This window comes from Austrofundulus limnaeus, unplaced genomic scaffold (genome assembly GCF_001266775.1).
Source record: "Austrofundulus limnaeus strain Quisiro unplaced genomic scaffold, Austrofundulus_limnaeus-1.0 Scaffold124, whole genome shotgun sequence".
Lineage (NCBI taxonomy): Eukaryota > Metazoa > Chordata > Actinopteri > Cyprinodontiformes > Rivulidae > Austrofundulus > Austrofundulus limnaeus.
The window spans coordinates 711,119-728,960 of NW_013952526.1; the positions used below are offsets into that span (position 1 = coordinate 711,119).

General features: G+C 39.1%; 1 protein-coding gene across 1 annotated transcript in view; it reads right to left on the reverse strand.

Annotated features, from left to right (window-relative positions):
* Positions 1-707: 707 nt before the first annotated feature.
* The window catches only part of mmp15b (matrix metallopeptidase 15b), a 28,830-nt gene continuing 11,695 nt past the window's right edge, over positions 708-17,842 (reverse strand). The window contains exons 5-10 of the mRNA XM_014015185.1: positions 14,884-15,045; positions 14,256-14,452; positions 10,667-10,805; positions 6,736-6,886; positions 5,953-6,071; positions 708-5,697 (exon numbers count right to left, since the gene is read on the reverse strand). Coding sequence (XP_013870639.1) covers positions 5,183-5,697; positions 5,953-6,071; positions 6,736-6,886; positions 10,667-10,805; positions 14,256-14,452; positions 14,884-15,045 — 1,283 coding nt within the window. The 3' untranslated portion in view covers positions 708-5,182. The remainder of the gene's footprint in view (positions 5,698-5,952; positions 6,072-6,735; positions 6,887-10,666; positions 10,806-14,255; positions 14,453-14,883; positions 15,046-17,842) is intronic.

A 17,842-nucleotide genomic window follows, 5' to 3' on the forward strand; every position in this document is an offset into this window, starting at 1 on the left:
AGGTAAACGTCTGGTATTCTGTTCCAAATTAATTATACTGTTAACTATTTTAGTTGGACAACTTGTTTCTAAAGATAAAAAAAATAWTATCAAACATTATTAATCTAAGAATGTAAATAAACTGGCAGTGAGTTTTAGAAAATGACACAAGGGGCGCCTCATAAAGTCATATGTGTAGGTCGCCAACACCAACATCTTTATAAATGCTTTGCAGGATTCAAGTGAAGACAAACACAGTGGCATAAATCTTTAGTTATTACACTACTAAAGAGARGAGGGTAAGTGTCATTTCCTTCTGCAGTCACAGAAACATCTAATTAAAGTCTGCAGTCCTGTGTGAAGCAATTATGCTGTTGGGACAAAATCCATATCGGTATTGAGAACAATGTATTTCCTCTCAGTGTGACACCACTGCCTGTTCAGCTTCTTAGGCTATTCGAGGAGCCTGTTAGCTTCCTTCCAGTTCATGTGGCTTCCTGGAGAGCTGCCAGGGACCACTTTCCCCTCCCCCTTAAGACCCATAAGGCCATTCTGCTGCCTGTCCCGTGTGAGACAGGAAACTGGGCCCTTTGGACAGTGACCTCACCTCAGGAAGAGTAGAAGGTGTGTGCAGTAAGTGTGCGTAGTTGTATGATTCTCTATCCTGCTCTGAAAAGAAACAAAGCATTTGCTGCTTCAGCTACTCCACAGGAATCTTTAGACGAAGCTTGAACTTTTTTTTTCACAGCAATTTTTAATGTGTACATGTCCAGCATGGCTTGTTAACACACTCAACTAGAGGTGAACACACAAAACAAATGTATAAAATTTTAACAATTTCTAAAAGAAAAAAAAAAAGAAAAACACTAATAACACCTCCAAACATCTAACTGGAATGTTATTAACATCAAATTATCAGTTAAAAAAAAATAGGAGGAAAAGTAAACCAACATCAGACCAAAAGTCTTCTAAAAGATAAAACAATAACCTCTTCATTGTGAAAAGCTGTTACATTACAGCCACCCTCTCATCCCAGGCAGAGATGACAACGAGAAAAAAAAAAAATCACAAAATTTAAAAGACCTAACATGAGATGCCAGGTTCTACACCTGATGGTTCAACTCTCCTCTCTGCTGTAGCTGCAACAAGAAGATGGAGGCAGTTTTCTGAAGGAGGCTGCTCAACAGTTCCAATGTCTGAGTGAAGCACGCGGAGCGCAGATCCGCTGCACTCTCACAGATGCTGAAAGTCATTTGTCAGCCTTCTTTTCTGTTCCATTTCCACAGTGAGTGGTTCGAGTTAGTCGAGTGGTGATTTAAAACGAGTGGTTTTCATTGAGAGGATGAACTCAGTGAGCTGGCTGAGATGCATTCTGGGAGGAAAAAAGTAAAAGAAGAAGCATCTTGACAACCTGCTGTCATTTAGGTTTGAGTCRTTGTAAGCTGTTGAGGTTTACTGAAAAAGAAAACCTGAAACAGAACACAGTTATTGAGTGATTTCTAAAAATCCTTTGAAGTCTGTTCTGTTATCATTTAGTTTCCACACAGCTCTGAAGCAGCGACTACTGGAAGCTTGCGGTTTTTCACACAGTGTTGAGATAGTTGAAGAATGAAAAACATACACTCATTAATAGCTAACTAGAATACCTGACTTCTGATTGAATGGGGTTAAACAGAGATGTTCATTAAAAAGAAAAAAAAAAAAACTGGACAAAAGGAAAAAGAAAAGAAGCCTGTGCTGAGCAGTCAGAACCGTAGTGTTTACAGTAACACATCCTGAGACAAATGAGCTCAGCATGCCCTAAACTTCCCTACACTTACGTCAGGGTTTGATGCTTCAAAATGAATTTATTTATTTGAAGCRTCTCAATCTGATTCTAAATCTAAAACGATTGTAACAAACCTGACAGGTTTGTTGTTTTTATTTTTTTTAAGCCAATCCATCCATGGTTGAACTGGGAGTGTGAATCTACAAACAGGTTTAGACCTCAGCCTGGACTAGTTTCCTAGTGGGAAGGAGGAGGGGGTGAGGCTGGGGGGGAGACAATAATGTGTTTGTGTGAGTAGGCATCAGGAAGAGAGAGAAAACAGAGGGAGGGGAAAGAGTGCGGACCATTGTTGTTCTTACGATCCCTTTGAGGCTTAGAGGACCGGGCTGAGTTATGCGGAGGGGCTGGGAGATTTACAACCAGAAAACAGCTCGCTGACGGAGAGAGGGGCTGATTAACTGAACACTTCGACACACGAAGGCTCGCATCAATCAGCTATGACACATTTCTCTCAGCACTTGTCTCCCGCCTGAAGTCCTGAGTCAATTTGTGGAGACTAAACTCAGGAATTCCTCTGAAACTGCACAAATGCACAGCAGTGATTTCAAGGACAGCAACCTCAGGCCCACTCAGCTTATTCAAGATGGATAGCTCGGCTTTGATGTGGTTGTTTGGAGGTCAGAGAGAGAAGCCAAGTTGATAAACTCTATTAGTGTCTAATGCAGTGAGTCTGCAGTTTCTGAGCCTGTCCAGACGCTCGGCTGTCTGAGCGCTCACCGATGTGCCGGTCGGGCAAATGGAAATGCAGGACGAGGAGGACAATGCTTTTAACGCTGATTAGCTTGCGTCCGCCAACCCCCATCTGCAAAGTCCCAATGATGAGGTGAATGATGGACACAGGACACCGCTTCCTAGCAACTGCAATCGACCCGCCTCAAATCAATCTCCAGACTTCTGTCAGTACAAGCACCCTGTAAACTCTGCTTAGGTGTCCCACCTTGACCTGCCTTCACTTAAGAGGAGCTGTAGTGGTGGTTTCTCTGAAATGTTTCAAAAGAAACGTGAATGCTAGTAATATTCAGGCTTTACAGCAAGAAGCAGCTTTCAWTAAAGGTCCACAAGCAAAGGCTTTCAACATAAAGGGACTGCATGTTCCTACTTGGCCTGTGTTGTTGTTGCGCTATCAGGAGRATTTGGTGCGTTGCCGGTCTTCTCTCTCCCTCTATCCTGTTCCTCTGACCCCTCCTTGTTCCTGAGATCCAAACTTTGCAAGCTCAGGAAGAGTCAACCTCCTTCCCTCTTCCCCCCTCCCCCATTTTCAGCCACAGGACAGAAATACCCTCCTCACCCTGCCCGGCCATATCTGAGAAACCCGGCCCCCTCCGATAGATAAGACYTTCCTTCTTTCAAATTAAATTTCACAGTCTAACTCAGTCTAACCTGGTTTTTAGACTTCAATGCAATAAAGAACTTCGTCTTTGGTTTTGCTCACCTTTACCACAATTTTAAGCAAAAGTATTAAACAAACTAGTCATTTTTTACAAATAATTGTAAGTTACCATACCTAAATAGGATTATGTATAAAAATTAAAGGTGGATTTGATTTGTGGGAATAAAAATACATCCTCATCTGATAACCATGGTTGGTCTGTAGTTGTAGATGTTTAAAAGCATGACTACAAGGCTGAAATAATGAGAATTTAGAAAAAAAAATTCTTCCTCTGCTTTTTCTTTGTTCTTGCCAGATGAAACAGAAGAGAGAGTCTTGATTCGGGGAATTAAATGTTTAGGTCAAAGGTCTCAGGGGGTTAAAGACTTTTGTATACATCTGCTGCTTTTAATGAAGAGGATTAGTCTTTGCTCACATGGGCCYGAGAGAACCAAGCCCACCCTGGTGATAATGGATACCTTATATTTCCAACAGACTGGCCATCAGTCTTCATTCTTAGGTTGTCTTTTGTATGAAATACTTGACAATATGTTAGAAYGTGTGAGGGACATTAGCTGCACTAATCAAGTTTAACACTCACTCCCCTGTGTCGCCGTGAGCCAACTGTTGCATTTGTTCATCTCTCAATGTAGCACAAAGAGAAACATATAATTGTTGAAAGAGAGGAGCAACACTCAGCCTTGTAAGAGAAAGCAAAGGTAGGAGTCTGTTTATCCTTCAAGACAGGGAGCTCTAAATACTTTCCATATAAGGGGAAAAAGATCAGTAATCCAACTGAGAAAGTACAACATCATGAAGGAAAACAAGGTTTTCATTGTCCAAAYATTAAAAATAATACAGTTAACTGCAACCTGAGTATAATTTTCTAACCCATGACTGKATATGTTGCATTTGTACACATAGTATTTGCTGACACTTCAATCAGCTTCACAMAACTAGCACCTAATCTAAATAGTACCAGAACTACAAGAACACAAGGTTTGTGGTGTGCACCAGCAAAATTTAGAGCTAATCGTGGAACACTGTTGGCTCCTTCCAGTCAAAGATGTCTCCCTTTGATGGGGATTRTTTTTCATTTTTACATGTTAAAAGAAATTGCACAGGTATAACCAACCATTAATGCTATGGGTAAGGATTTCTACTTCAAATATCAGAGCACTACTATAAAACACTAAACTGTGAAGCCGTATTACTCTTCTCATGTCCTGTTGAGTTGGCAAAATAAGAGAATAAAAGAAGTTTCAATGAAAGRTTAGAAAACTCTAAATGRAGAAGCTGATTAGATTTGCTCTCAAAGAGGATCACAGTGATTCAAAAGCAAAGTAATAATGAGCTCATAAGAGATCTTCACTTTTAACTACATTAAAATATCTGTAGTGACCAAGTCCAGTTACAGTACAACTCACTGTCATGTACTTAACATATGATACTAAAGATGGAAGAGATATTAGAGATAATGGGGGAAGGGCAAGATGCTACTCAGCCTTACATCAAGCAAAAAGCTTTGTCTATGAATCTCAGAACTTTCTCCCTCTGTAGGAAGTGAAATGATATAAACAGATGTCAAGATATCTCGAAAAGCCAGGGGGCGGTACAAAAACGAGAGAGAGAGTAGAACGGCCTTCCTGATTTACAAATAATAACAACAATAACAATTCTCACACAGGATGAACCAAAAAATAAAAACTAAAAACAATGTGCAAAGTACTCTATTATAAATAGACTACAGTCTTGGTGTAGTAGAGCACCATGGGAAACGAGGGAGGTGAGGCGGTGTGTATGTCAGTGTGTGTAAATATAAGACATTATTCATGTTTGCTCATAGTTTGTGAGTGCCTGTKTATCCGTACGGTTTGGATTTAAGAGTTGCAGGAGCCACTGAGCGCAGAGACTTGAGACAAATGGGTCASTGGGAGGAGGCTTAGGTTGGAGAAGAGAAGGTATCTTAAGTCAGGTTCAAGTTCAGTGCCTCCTTGTGGCCAGGGTCAGACCCAATCTTGCAGCGAGCGTTTGCAGTGCACGAGCAGCCGAGGTGCCCCTTTGCTCTGCAGCGTGTTAATGATGGCGTAAATCAGTCCCAGGATGCACAGCACCAGGACCAGAGGGATGGTCACTATCAGAATGTTCATGGTCCGTTCCTCACTGTCGTCTACCTTCAGCACCACGTCCACCTCATTGGTGTCTTCTTCCCGACCCTCTCGGTAGTCCTCGTCTTTGTCCTTGTCCTTGTCCGACCCTTTGCCTGTGTCTCTGTCCGTGTCTTCTCGGTCTGTTCTGTCCCGATCTTTGCCCTTATCACCGTCACGTCCTGCGTCCGGGTTGAACGGTGGACGGTTTACGTCGGGGTATCTGCGCCCGGTGTCTGTGTCTCGGTCAGGGTCCAGGTCCACACTGCAGCCCATAAAGTCTCTCAGAATGGACTTAGGGAAGCCTGGTTCACTTTTCATACGATGGTTGTCAAATTTCCAGTACTTTGAACCCTTATAGAAGAAGGTGTATGCTGAAATATGCAAAGACAGCAAAACACATCAGTCAATACTGAAATGGGACACTATGTTATTGAGGAGAAATTCAATGTGATCRATTTTCATTTCAACCCTGAACAAGTGAACCAATAACACTGCACACATTAGCTGAAAGTCCTTTCCCAACGTGATTGTCTCTCTTGATGACAGTACCACTACTCTCTGAACCTTTATTTTAGTTTTTTCACACACACTCATTCACTGAAACCTCTCATGCAGTCTAAACTCACCTCCGTCATCGCTGAGGAAGGCACCCTTGGGAGTATGAGGCACTGAGGAGTCCCACACTCTTATGGACTTTGGATAGCCTCTGTCAGCCAAACGAGACTGCTCATTGAAGCGCCAGTACCTGTACATAGCAACAAGAAGGGGGTAGTAAGGGAGMTTATGTTGTTTATCCTCTTTCTAAACAAATCAGACTTCTTACCAAGAAAAGCATGTAGTGACGCTACATAAACTGTTCCTACAGAACATTTCAATCTGTACTCAATATAAATACAGCCAGCCGGCACACTTTGCTAACAGAGGTCTGACCAGACAGTTTAGACCTACAGTCTGATTATTTTTCTAAGAATATTGTGTTATTGCTATATCTGTGTCGTASAGTTCAGTGTGTTCTCATGACTTAAGGTGTTGTAATAGTTTCTGCTCCTTCATCAGKACATTTATTTGCATAGAGCAGTGCAGAAAATGTAAAGCCTACTAAAAATATTATTACTTAAAAACACACCACCTGTACAATAATGGTTCTGTGGCTATTTGATGATAAAAAGGATAAAAATAAATAAATAAAAACTAAAAAAGATAGTGGCATAATGGGGAAAATTGGGAGAATATTAAAGTTTGATTCCGTATCATGCAACATTTTGTGGCAGATTATTCTTTAATTTCTGATAGCCCTGTAAGGACTGGCTCAAGAAATCACTAACTCTGACCAAAGCCTGCTGCTGTTGTGGCTAAAACTGTGTAGCAKGTGAATGACAGAGGTTTTATGTGACTGAGAGCGTACTTACTGGTCTCCTTGAAAGAGGTAAGTGAAGCCTGTTGGTTCCCACCAGATAGCCGTGTCTATCCGGTCATATGGAACATCTTGACCGAAGTCAACCAGCTCTAGTGGATACCCTGGTTCAAGGTTTGCCTCTCTGAAAAGCCAAAACCTGTTTCCTAAGAAAAAAGAAGAAAAGGGCTTTATATGTGCTTTTTTTAAATATATTTACATTCAGGTTATTCCCCTTTCACTGCCAAATATAAACCTTATGGAAAGACTGTTAACACACACAATCCTGAGCATGCTGTATAAATGACATGTGCACTTGGTTACCTATATGTTGAGAATAACTGCACAAATTCATATTCTGGCAGGCAAAGAAACACATGTGCCGGTGYATTTCAATTACTGGCAATCCTGGCAAAAAACAATCTCAGAAATCAAAACAGTCCTCAACAACACTTGGAAATTATAAAAATGCAGTAATGATTTGTTGGCGAGCAATCAAAACATAGGAGTAAGAATGACCTCACTGACTAAGAAGTTTGGATTTGGCTTGTAATTGRCAATAAGGAGTGGCTGGTCTTGTAATAGGCTGTCTGTAGCAACATACGTATATACAGTATACTTTTTAGGGGGAGGTTTTGCTGTTTTTTTATAAWGTTAAACTATAGAAAAGGAAGGGTTGTTCTGGGGTAAGATATTCCATTATTATCCTTACCATTATTTTTTGTGCTTTTATCCCTTGCTCTTTCAACACACACCAGCCCACTTTAACCCCTTGCTTCTTGCTTAATATACACGTTTTCCACTTAGATGCTGATTAAAAGACAATCCATGCATTCAGTCATGTACTGCATGTWCATTATTTGCATTACTGAAAATGTTTTTTTCTGTTATAGCATAATCTCTACCTCTAATTTTTCATCTAGATTGTTGATTTGAGAAACACTTTTAAAACACAGTAAATTAGTTTTAACAATGTCTCTGTTTTCATCTAWAGAACAAAGCTTCTCCAAGAATGACTGCTGTGCATATTTTAGATATTTCATAGGGTTTAAACCAATGGGTCATTGCAAAATWGGATGAAAAACTGCTATTCGTTGTTTTTAGTCAGGTTTGTTAGAACAGGGACTCATGTACGCACCAATAAACACGTTTACAGAAAACTGACCATTTTTATTTTAAATTTAATAAAAATAAAACTACTGTTCCCCAGATGGTGATTTAGAAACGGGGAAATCTACTCATCCTGGAATAAAAATGTTCAGAAAGATGCTTTATACATGAATTTTCTCAAATACTTTTCACCTGAAAAAAAATCCAAGCAAGGTGAGGCATCCCTTAAGCTCAACAACCGTCAAGTCCAATATACAGTATATACATATATATACAGAAACATTCAACTTTGCACCAATCAAATACAAGAATATCATAGTTTCAATCAGTCTAAAACACTGTATGTGTATTTGGTGTTTTTATTTTGCTTCTAAATTTAATTCTGAGTAAATAGAAATAGTCTTTGTTTGACCGTAACAGGTGACATTAGCATTGTATAGTTTTAATGACTGATGTGAAAATGTTCTCAAACTCAACAAAACAGCCTAATGTCTGTACAGTAAGAAGACCACTTTCTGGTATTTAGATTAAGGTAAAAGTAAAGTGAAACTGACTCCTTTGATGAACTCATTTATTACTAATATACATCTGATCACTACCTCACCCCTTCTACTGTAGTGCTAGGTCTTCCTTTCTTCTCCCCTACCCTCGCCCTTGTCTGGCCCTTCCCTTGTTAATGGCTCATAGCCAAGTGTCACACTGAGAGGCTTGCCAATGACATCATCCTCCACATTATCAACAGCTGCCCCAGAGCCTGAAGCTCCCAGAGTCAAGCACAATTAAAGGCTGGGTTCTTCCTTTCTCGTTCAATGACTTCCATCGAGAGTTATAAAAAGCAATCTGCTCTCACTGTATAAAATAACAGGCCGTGCTAAAAAAGATTTATGTTCTGCATGTAGAATACATTACCAATGGCTGCTTTCTTATRGAGGTGGAGAATATTATCTGCAAACAGTGGAGTTTCAGGCTCCATTTTACTGCTRCTCTGTGATAGTGTTAGGGCACTAWGGTTTGAAGTGACGAGGAAAATATATAACAGTTTGAATTCTAAAGAAAAAAAAAAGATGGTGGGTAAGTTCTTTGTAAAGACAGTATAAATATGTGGTATAAGGAATATTTGCATGATTATGTTCCTTATGCTCATAAAACCGCAATATTTTTGAGTATAAATATTTAATACAGAAAATGTTTTTATGAGATGAATTGTTTTATACTTAAATCAGACTGGGTGACTTATAATAAGATCTGGACTGAATATTTAAAAATTCAGACACTGTATCCTTTAAGCCACAGTGCAGATGATTGTATTTATTTATTTTTTATTCTTAGTAATTATGGTTGTGTATCTGTGGCAAAAATAATATGCATGTACAATATGCCAACAATCTGATATGTTTAAGATAACAAAGCAGCAAAAACCAATAAGACATGAATAGATGCAGCTCTTAAACATAAAAGATTCAATATGAGTCCTAATTAAACACATGTAATGTAGTGTAATACAACAAAACAAATAGTTGTTTATATGTTTTATATGAGACTAATTGTTTACTAAAGGCCCTGTCGCTATGTTTTAGACAACTTATGCCAACTTATACAATTTTTGTATATCCAAATTACTACTAAGTTATATGTTTGATCAGTTTGTTAACATAATATTATGTATATGCCTAAAAGTGGCTTCCAGTTTATTTTATCTATTCCATCTTCAACGCAGATGTCTAAATTTGACTTTACAGCCCCTCCCAGATCCCCGTCCAGACCTCCACTGTAAATAAAAACACTTACCTTTTGTATACTGCCTCGTRTGTCTGTTTCAATCCAAATCTGCTTCACTTTGACTCACCTGAGAATCCTGATAACCGTCACCACTTCAATAATACCACGTCAGCTCAACACATGAGCTTTAATTTTTATAGGAAGCGAAATAAGCTAATGTTAACTCCATGTGTCGTTAATCCATTTTAACTCTACGAAGTCTGGGTCAACTCTCGCTCTGAAGCATCCAACGGAGAGACAAGGTCTCCCTACCTTCACCAGATGGTCACCCCGTTTCTGACTGAAGGACCAGAAACTCACAGACATCCCGAGTGTCTGACAGGCCACTATAATGAAGCAGTTCTTTGGGGACATCACCTGGAGTTCTTCTGTTAGCCGACGCCCTCCTCCTGGTACCGCAATTAGCAGAAGTAAAAGGGTAGGAAACTGAACAGTTTGCTGRTGACAAAGGTTTCTCAGATGCTCAGTTTATAATTGATCCTTATTTTTGTATGAGCTTTGATAAATCTAAACTTTACAGCGCTCCCTTAGTTTTAGTGAATTTAACTAGGACTTAGCTTAAATTCTCATTTTTAAGGAAATCTCCCCTCATTTCGCCTCAAAACCCTTTTTAGTTTTATTTGTTTGTTTGTTTGTTTGTTTGTTTTATTTGTTCAATGGTCATTGCTCAAATATTTCAGTATTTACCTGGTTCAACATGTAATTATTTCATACTTGCCATAGCCTGTAAATACATTTTAATTTGTAAATAAATGACCCGTGGAGAACGGGTCAACATAAGCTAATGTCTTTCTGTGTGTCTTGATAAAATTTTATTGACTTGATAAGACAAGAACTCAAGTAATTTTGGGTACTGATTTGAGACAGATCATTTTAATAAAGTTACAGTTTTCTCTTCTCTTTCCTGGGTTATAATTCTTAACAAGATTAAGGGAAGTGGTGCCTCCGAGGAATATAATTTATGAATTTTAATAATTCATAAATTATCATGTTAACATACCCAAAACCCCTACAACAGCATGAATGCATTGGCGTGTTTATGTAATGCTGTCTCTTACCTTTAAAGAAGACGAACCTGCCGTCGTGCCTTTCATAAGCAGCATCTATGTCACCAGGAAGACCCCTCCAGAAGTGRCTGATGGGCATGGGGTAGTTATCGAGAACCCTGTTCCTGCGCACCCTCCAGAACCAACGACCCTAAAGGTGAATATAAAGAAATGTGTTGTGGGAAAAAAAATTCTGCTGTTGTTTTGTTAATCCTAAAGCAAACCTGAACAATTGGTTTCTGGTTTTTTTTTTTTTTGGAGGGGGGTGGGGTTGCAGGGGGGTATCCCTTCCCAAGTGAGTCCAGTTGACCGTTCGAAATACAACAAATCCAAAGTACAGAAGAAAAAGAAAAAGTATTGTTCTGCATTGGTCAACAAATTCATCCCACTGAGGTCACAACACTGTTGTAAAACCCAATTAAACCGAGCTCTGAAAAATAACTAGATGAGAGTGTATAATAAAATAACAATAGCAGAACATTAACAGGCTAATAACAGTCAGTCATTGCTCCGCTGGCTTCATCAAATCCCATTTATATACTCTATCCACTCATAACAGCCTACTACAGGATTAATTYATTAATTTCTTTTAAAACCTGCGCAGTATACCTCTCGAGTTAGCTGCACTCCTACCACCAACACCCACTCACTGTACTACAAGACTGCTCAWGTGATCAAACATATTTCCACCAGGAGCCAGTTAACTCAATCAGGAGTGGTGAGTCAATGGTCTTCTTGTCCGGGATGATGTAACATTAAAATGGTTAGAGTTGCTTCTGTCTGGCAAGCACACCTTGTTTCGTCCTTCATGMAGGACTCACCGGCAGACAGGACGGCATGGCTCAATATGAAGCAGAACAGACTGGGGAAYGTGACAGAGTCAGAACAGGAGCAAATTCAGCTCAGTCTGTGTGCTCTGACAGATCCCAGCCTCGACCAGATTAGGACTCAAACGTCCATATTTGTCCTATGCAGTACGGACCGTAGGCGTGTGGAAAACGGCTCAGTTGTTGCATCCTTACTTCTGCTTCAAAAGCACAAAATAACCTTTCTTTCTAATGTCATATGTATTTCGATCTTATTGGTATACAGCACATAAAATATAAACAGCCTGCTCTGGCTGGTAATAATTAGCTATTCAACTAGCGTTTAAAGTTAATATCAAGAGCAAAAGAGAAGTAAATGCATGGTCAATCATTGTTTAATTCAGAAGTAAAGACCAGTGTGTTCATTGCAGGAAAGAAACAGTAAGGCAGCAACATAACTGTTGGACCTTGTGCAGCATTTGTCCAGGCAGCAGGCTATCAGGGTGTTTAACTGCTGGTCAGCGTCAAACACACCTACACCCAAAGATAATCAGGAAGTKATATATGTGTTTGTCAGAACAGACCCTCCTGAAGGGGTATACCTAAAAGCGGAAAAGCACATTAGTTTTAAAACTGGCTTCAAAATKTGTTGCTTTGCTCCACTTTTCAGAGTTTTTAATTCAAAGTAAATATCTGCATGTCAAGGTTTGATGGTTCTACCGTTAGATACTGTATCTGCAGCTTCAGTAAAATATGACATTTTACTGTCAAAAGCAACAGCTCTAAAAGTGAAACTAAGTTCACTAGTTTGCAAACATCTTCACCCTTGAATGCTATAACACCGCACACCTCTGCCTCTGAAGCACATCATTACTTAGGAGCTCTTTCAACTGGGTAATGATGTTGCTATAAAAAAAGAAAATGAAAAAACAGTCAAGATTTAAATTATTTTGTGAGGCCCTGGTAAGATCTGCAAGTAAATATTAAGAAMCTAGTGGGCTAACCATTACATGCAATAGCTCCATGGTGGTTTTGAACATGCAGAGAACTTTAGTAGAAAAACAGATAATAGGAGAGTGTGGTGGTAGCGGTTGTCTGAGAAGGGATTCACAAGCACTGGAGGGCTTGGTTGAAGTAAGSTTTTGATATATTTGACACMTTCCAGCCTCATTCTGATAAGTTAAATAGGTCACAAGAGCATTGTGGGGTTGTCAACTTGTGCAAAGGGGTCCTTACCTTTGAAGGGCTGTACTGTGTTAGACTATCACCAAATACTGTATTTATTCGTGTATAATATGATCTCATGTATATACGACCCCCACTATTTTTAGCCTAAAAAGCATAAAAAAWTTAATTCTCATATTACCTCTAATTTCATATGGACTTCAGGATTYTTCAGCCTTTGCAGTCTTTATATATATCAGTAAAATTATCATTTGACTGTTGTATTAGTTTTTAATTTTATTTTAACAACATATGTACTAAAAGGTACACAACAAATGTGTAACTACAACATAAGCTATCAATGCTCATTTGTTAACTGGTGTGATATAACAAACAGATAGARCTACGTGTGTGTGGCTCTATCAAGTGTGGATGAAGCTGAAWCAAAGCCTYCAAAATCAGGCTCACCATCATCAGTATCATTAAAAGTTTCCGGTTTTCCTCCTCTGTAATAAAGGCATCAGAATCCCACTCAACAACAATCTCATCCTCTGWGTCTCGCGAGCGCCCCCTCTGGTGGGGAAACTTTTTTCAGGTAGACCAACTTTTACAGAACACCGGTAGACGGCAGCCATTCCAGACGATCATGTGTTTGTTGTTGTTCCAGGAGCGGCTCGGTCGCACATTAATATCATTAGTTCGTTATGCTGGACTGCCTTTTTTTCTTTATTTTTTTTCACATCATGTTGCCTGCTTGGATCTGTTACTATCTCGTTCGGAGGCACAAAGGAGTGTTAGAGGTAAGATCGCTTCAACCGCTTTTTACGAAGTGGTTTCATTTCCGGACTCAGGGATTTTGTGAATGAGGCCGATATTTCAGTTAAAACACATCAGCAAAAATATTTATCCGAGTATAGTACTACCCCCAACTTTTTGCATGATTTTATGGATTAAATTTAGCATATTATACTTGAATAAATACAGTAAGTCACTTACAAATGAAAACACAGGAAGAAAAACAATTCTGAAGGTTGCTCAAGTGTCAGTAAACTCATCTCAGTGACAAATCCTGCTGACCTTCTCACATCACTGACCAGTAAATGATTACTGAAAATAAGACAGAAGCCTAATGACAAATAACCACGAAACTAGATTGCACAACATAAAAAACCTGTTCTTGTAATAAATAATCAAAACCATCTGAGTGCAAAAATTTGTCAACAGCAAAACAATATGTTTAAATGTCAACTGTTTTTATGCAAGTAAAATCTCGACTAATCACACACTGCTGCCTGATGCCTTTTAAATGTTTCGAATGGGTCCAGAGGCTTTTAAAGACAAACACCTGAACACTCCCTGCCTTTTTTAACAGCACTCWGTCTCATAAAAGAACACGGCCTTGTAGGTTTGCAATTTACAAGATCGTGATTGAAAACAGACTTCTTGGCGAAGAACGCACTCTGGTCTTGGGTGACTTGTCAAATAACTTATTCATCACGGCAGCTGACTGACTGGTTCTTCAAACAAGGAGCTCATGTAAAATGAATCTTTAAGACAGGAAAACCTCTTTCATCTAAAGTTGTTCCTAAACAGAAAAATACCCAAACTCTCTGATTCGAAAGGAGATTTACCTTGAAAACAAACATCTCTCCTCGCAGCATAGCAACGGTGTCAAAGTTGCCTTCACAGATATTGGGTCCATAGTGGTCTGGTCTGTCAGTGGTCCTGGGTCGGTCAGGTTGACGTGGAGGTGATTGAGGTGGTCTGGGTTCGGGGCGGCGGGGGGTCACCGTAGGCAGTGTGTGGGTAGGGCCACTGTCATGTTGACCTGCAGAAAGCAAATGGACATGTCATTTAACAACACAGACAAGACTGATCTATTGATGAGCATAGATTCATTTAAACACTCAAGTTTATCTCATTACATCATTTGAATTTTGATCAAAATTAAGACAATAAGCTATATTTAAATATGTAAAAACCTCTGTCATTTGAAAACCATTTTAAAAGTATTACAGTAAATATTATTTGGAAAAATCATAAATTTTATGAAAGTGGACACTGACCGATTATTTTGAAAAACATTTTAATCTTTTGGAGAATGCTGTTTTTTATTAATCACTAAGTGTTAATTGGTTTACATTTGGAAAAAAAAGTATACGTTTCATGCTTTTCTGCACAGAGATAAGGATTTTACTGCCTTAACATTAGAAGAATCAATCAGTGATAACAACACAAATGAAAGAGTATCTATAGTACCATAGATTTGTTGTATGCCTAGCCGGTCATCATCAGGCAGCTGGAAGTTGTCAGTCTCCATCCATTGGTAGAAGGGGGCCATGATGGCCAGGGGGTTGCTGGAGTGCTCTAAACCCAGGGCGTGTCCCAGCTCGTGGACTGCCACCAAGAAGAGATCATTACCTGGAAGAGCAGGGAATGTGTGACAAACACACTGCATTAATGTCTGAGGGAAAATACTTGAGACTTTATGCATTTAATAACACATCTTACACATTAAGCGCAAAATATACGTAGACACCATTAGGACAGTTCCAGTATTTCACCAACACACGCACATTAGTGAATAAGAACAATTGTCTATTGTTTTATCTTTTATATGATTTCAACAAAAACTCTACAGTGASACATCAATCACACAGACATACTAATGAGAGCTGATATGAATCTGCAGACAGTCCTGTCACTTGTAACCCACCAAAGCCCTGTTATCCATAGCAATAGCATCTTATTGACTTAATAACAGCACAATTGTAACCAGTAAATCTACTTGATATCAGTACATAATAAAATTTAATACCTCTGTTTCTTTTAGAAAACTGCAGACTGATTTTTGCCAACATTATCCTGTAGGTTCATATCTTACAAGCAATCAGCCCACAGCTGAGTATTTCCTCTTGTGAATAACTCTTTGTTGTTGTACACACAGGGCCATAGCCTGAGTGACTTTTGAACTCTAAAGCCARTTTGCCTGCCCCATAATAAGCTACACTGATCGGTCACATTTTTTTGCCAATGGCATCATGCATTAAGGAAACTAAAACACAGTGATGTCACTGAAGAGGAGGATGCACAGKAAAGGGAAATGCTCTGCATTGCCTTTCACTCCTTTATTTTTACTTTGAAACACAAAAAGATGCATGCAATTCATCTGTCCCCCTTTACTTTCTGTACTTTCTGAGTCACACGAATCTCCCCGCAGCATACTGAGTTGCAGCTTACACTCAAGGAGAGAAAACAGCAGTAGACAAGAAAGAGTGTGAGAGACACAGTTGAAGACAGATGAAGAGTGAGTGAGAAGATAAAGAGGCCTTTGTAGGGTAACTGTGACAACCATTCAGCTGGACAGAAAAAAGGCAGACGTGAACCTCAACAGACTTTAGCTGGAAGTCGAAGAAGTTTTTTCAGTTAGAAGTTCGGTCAAAGCAGCTGTTGGTTTAGCTGTGATTTGTCWGTCACATTTTATTGGAACTCCCTGAAGGTTTTTTTTTTATCTCTTGTTTGTCCTGTCTCACTTCTTATTCATCATGAAAGGGCTCTCCCTAAAAAACAAAAAAAATGGAGCAGCACCTTGACAACCAAAACACAGTTTCCAAGTCTGCTCTGCAGTTATTCCTGTGCCAAGTGGTGAAAAATAAAGCATTTATATTTTAAAAGGATTAAACAAATTCTTTTTTACTTTTCTTCACAGCTGATACCTTTTCTTCAGAGCTATTTCAAARGGAGGTCAGAGCTTATTTTACATCAAGATCACTTCAGTGTGAAGGATGCTCTGTCATGTTTTCAATTTGCATTTCTAATTTGGGTTGTAGTGATTTTGATTTCACTGACAACATATATACTCATTTGATGCCCTTGATTTTTGAAAATGTAATTTAAATCTGTCTAGGGTTTCATGATATTTTTCTCTATGTGGTAAACAAACAAAGACAAACATTATGAGATGATATGAGGTATGACTAYTATGATTACGAGATCCTTCCAGTTTTAAAGATAAACGTTTGAGCTCAGATACAAKGGAAGTCAGTGTTAGTTTGGGTGTGCCCTCTGCACTTGGAGGGATTTGAGACCAAATCACAAGTCATATTGCAATGAGAAACACTGGATGAAAAAATACAAAAATGAYAACATCTTGAGGTACCAAAACCAAAACTCATTGCACACTATTGCTGATTTTCTAAATTTGCCAAATTTTGGTAGAAATAGAAGAATAATGGACTGCTGGACATGGGCAGCATTGACCCTCATGACCCTGAAAGAAAGAAGCAGGTAGAATATAATGGATGGATGGATGGATGGATGGATGGATGGATGGATGGATGGATGGATGGATGGATGGATGGATGGATGGATGATGGATGGATGATATTGACTAAATAGTAATACTCAGCTATTACATAAAATAAAACAAACACAATTTCTTTGGTGTTTAACAATACAAATCAACCAATTTTGGGAGAAAAGAATATATTGCATGTAATCAATGCTGTACACGTGAATAAAATACATGCAACAAACTGTTGTAGCAGAGTAGTGAGATAAACAAGGACTGAACTCAAGTTTTTTAAAAAAAAGCATCTACCTTTTTTCAAAAACTGCACAGAAAGGCTGCAAACATCACATACTGTRATTAAAAGAGGACTGTCAGTCTCAGGAACAGATGGTAATTTGGTTGAACTTTGCTTCTAAGCTGTGTTAAGTAGCGTAGAGCAACGAGGAGACCAATCTCTAGAACCCTCTGAGTGGAACAGTCTCCCACTTACTGTGGCATTCCATCATCTTTGTGACCTGCTCTGATACACATCACCCCTCCAACACACCAACACACACACACAGAGAGAGAGAGAGAGAGAGAGAGAGAGAGAGAGAGAGAGAGAGAGTCACACAATCATTACCGGTCTGCAATGTAAAGGCACAAATGCAGATGACAGGGCAGGAACGCTCCCTGTCAGGAAAAAGGTCCTCTGATCAGGCCAGCTAACAGGTGCACACACAAAAAGGTCTGAACAACAGATTCCCTCTTAACTCCTAACTTCTGTACGGGATTAATTTAATGTTCGACATCTGTGTTAAAATTTGAAGGAGCTGAGCACAAAAGCAAGAACAGAAAAAGAAGAGAGATATCCATAGTGTGTGTGTGTGTGTGTGTGTGTGTGTGTGTGTGTGTGTGTGTGTGTGTGTGTGTGTGTGTGTGTGTGTG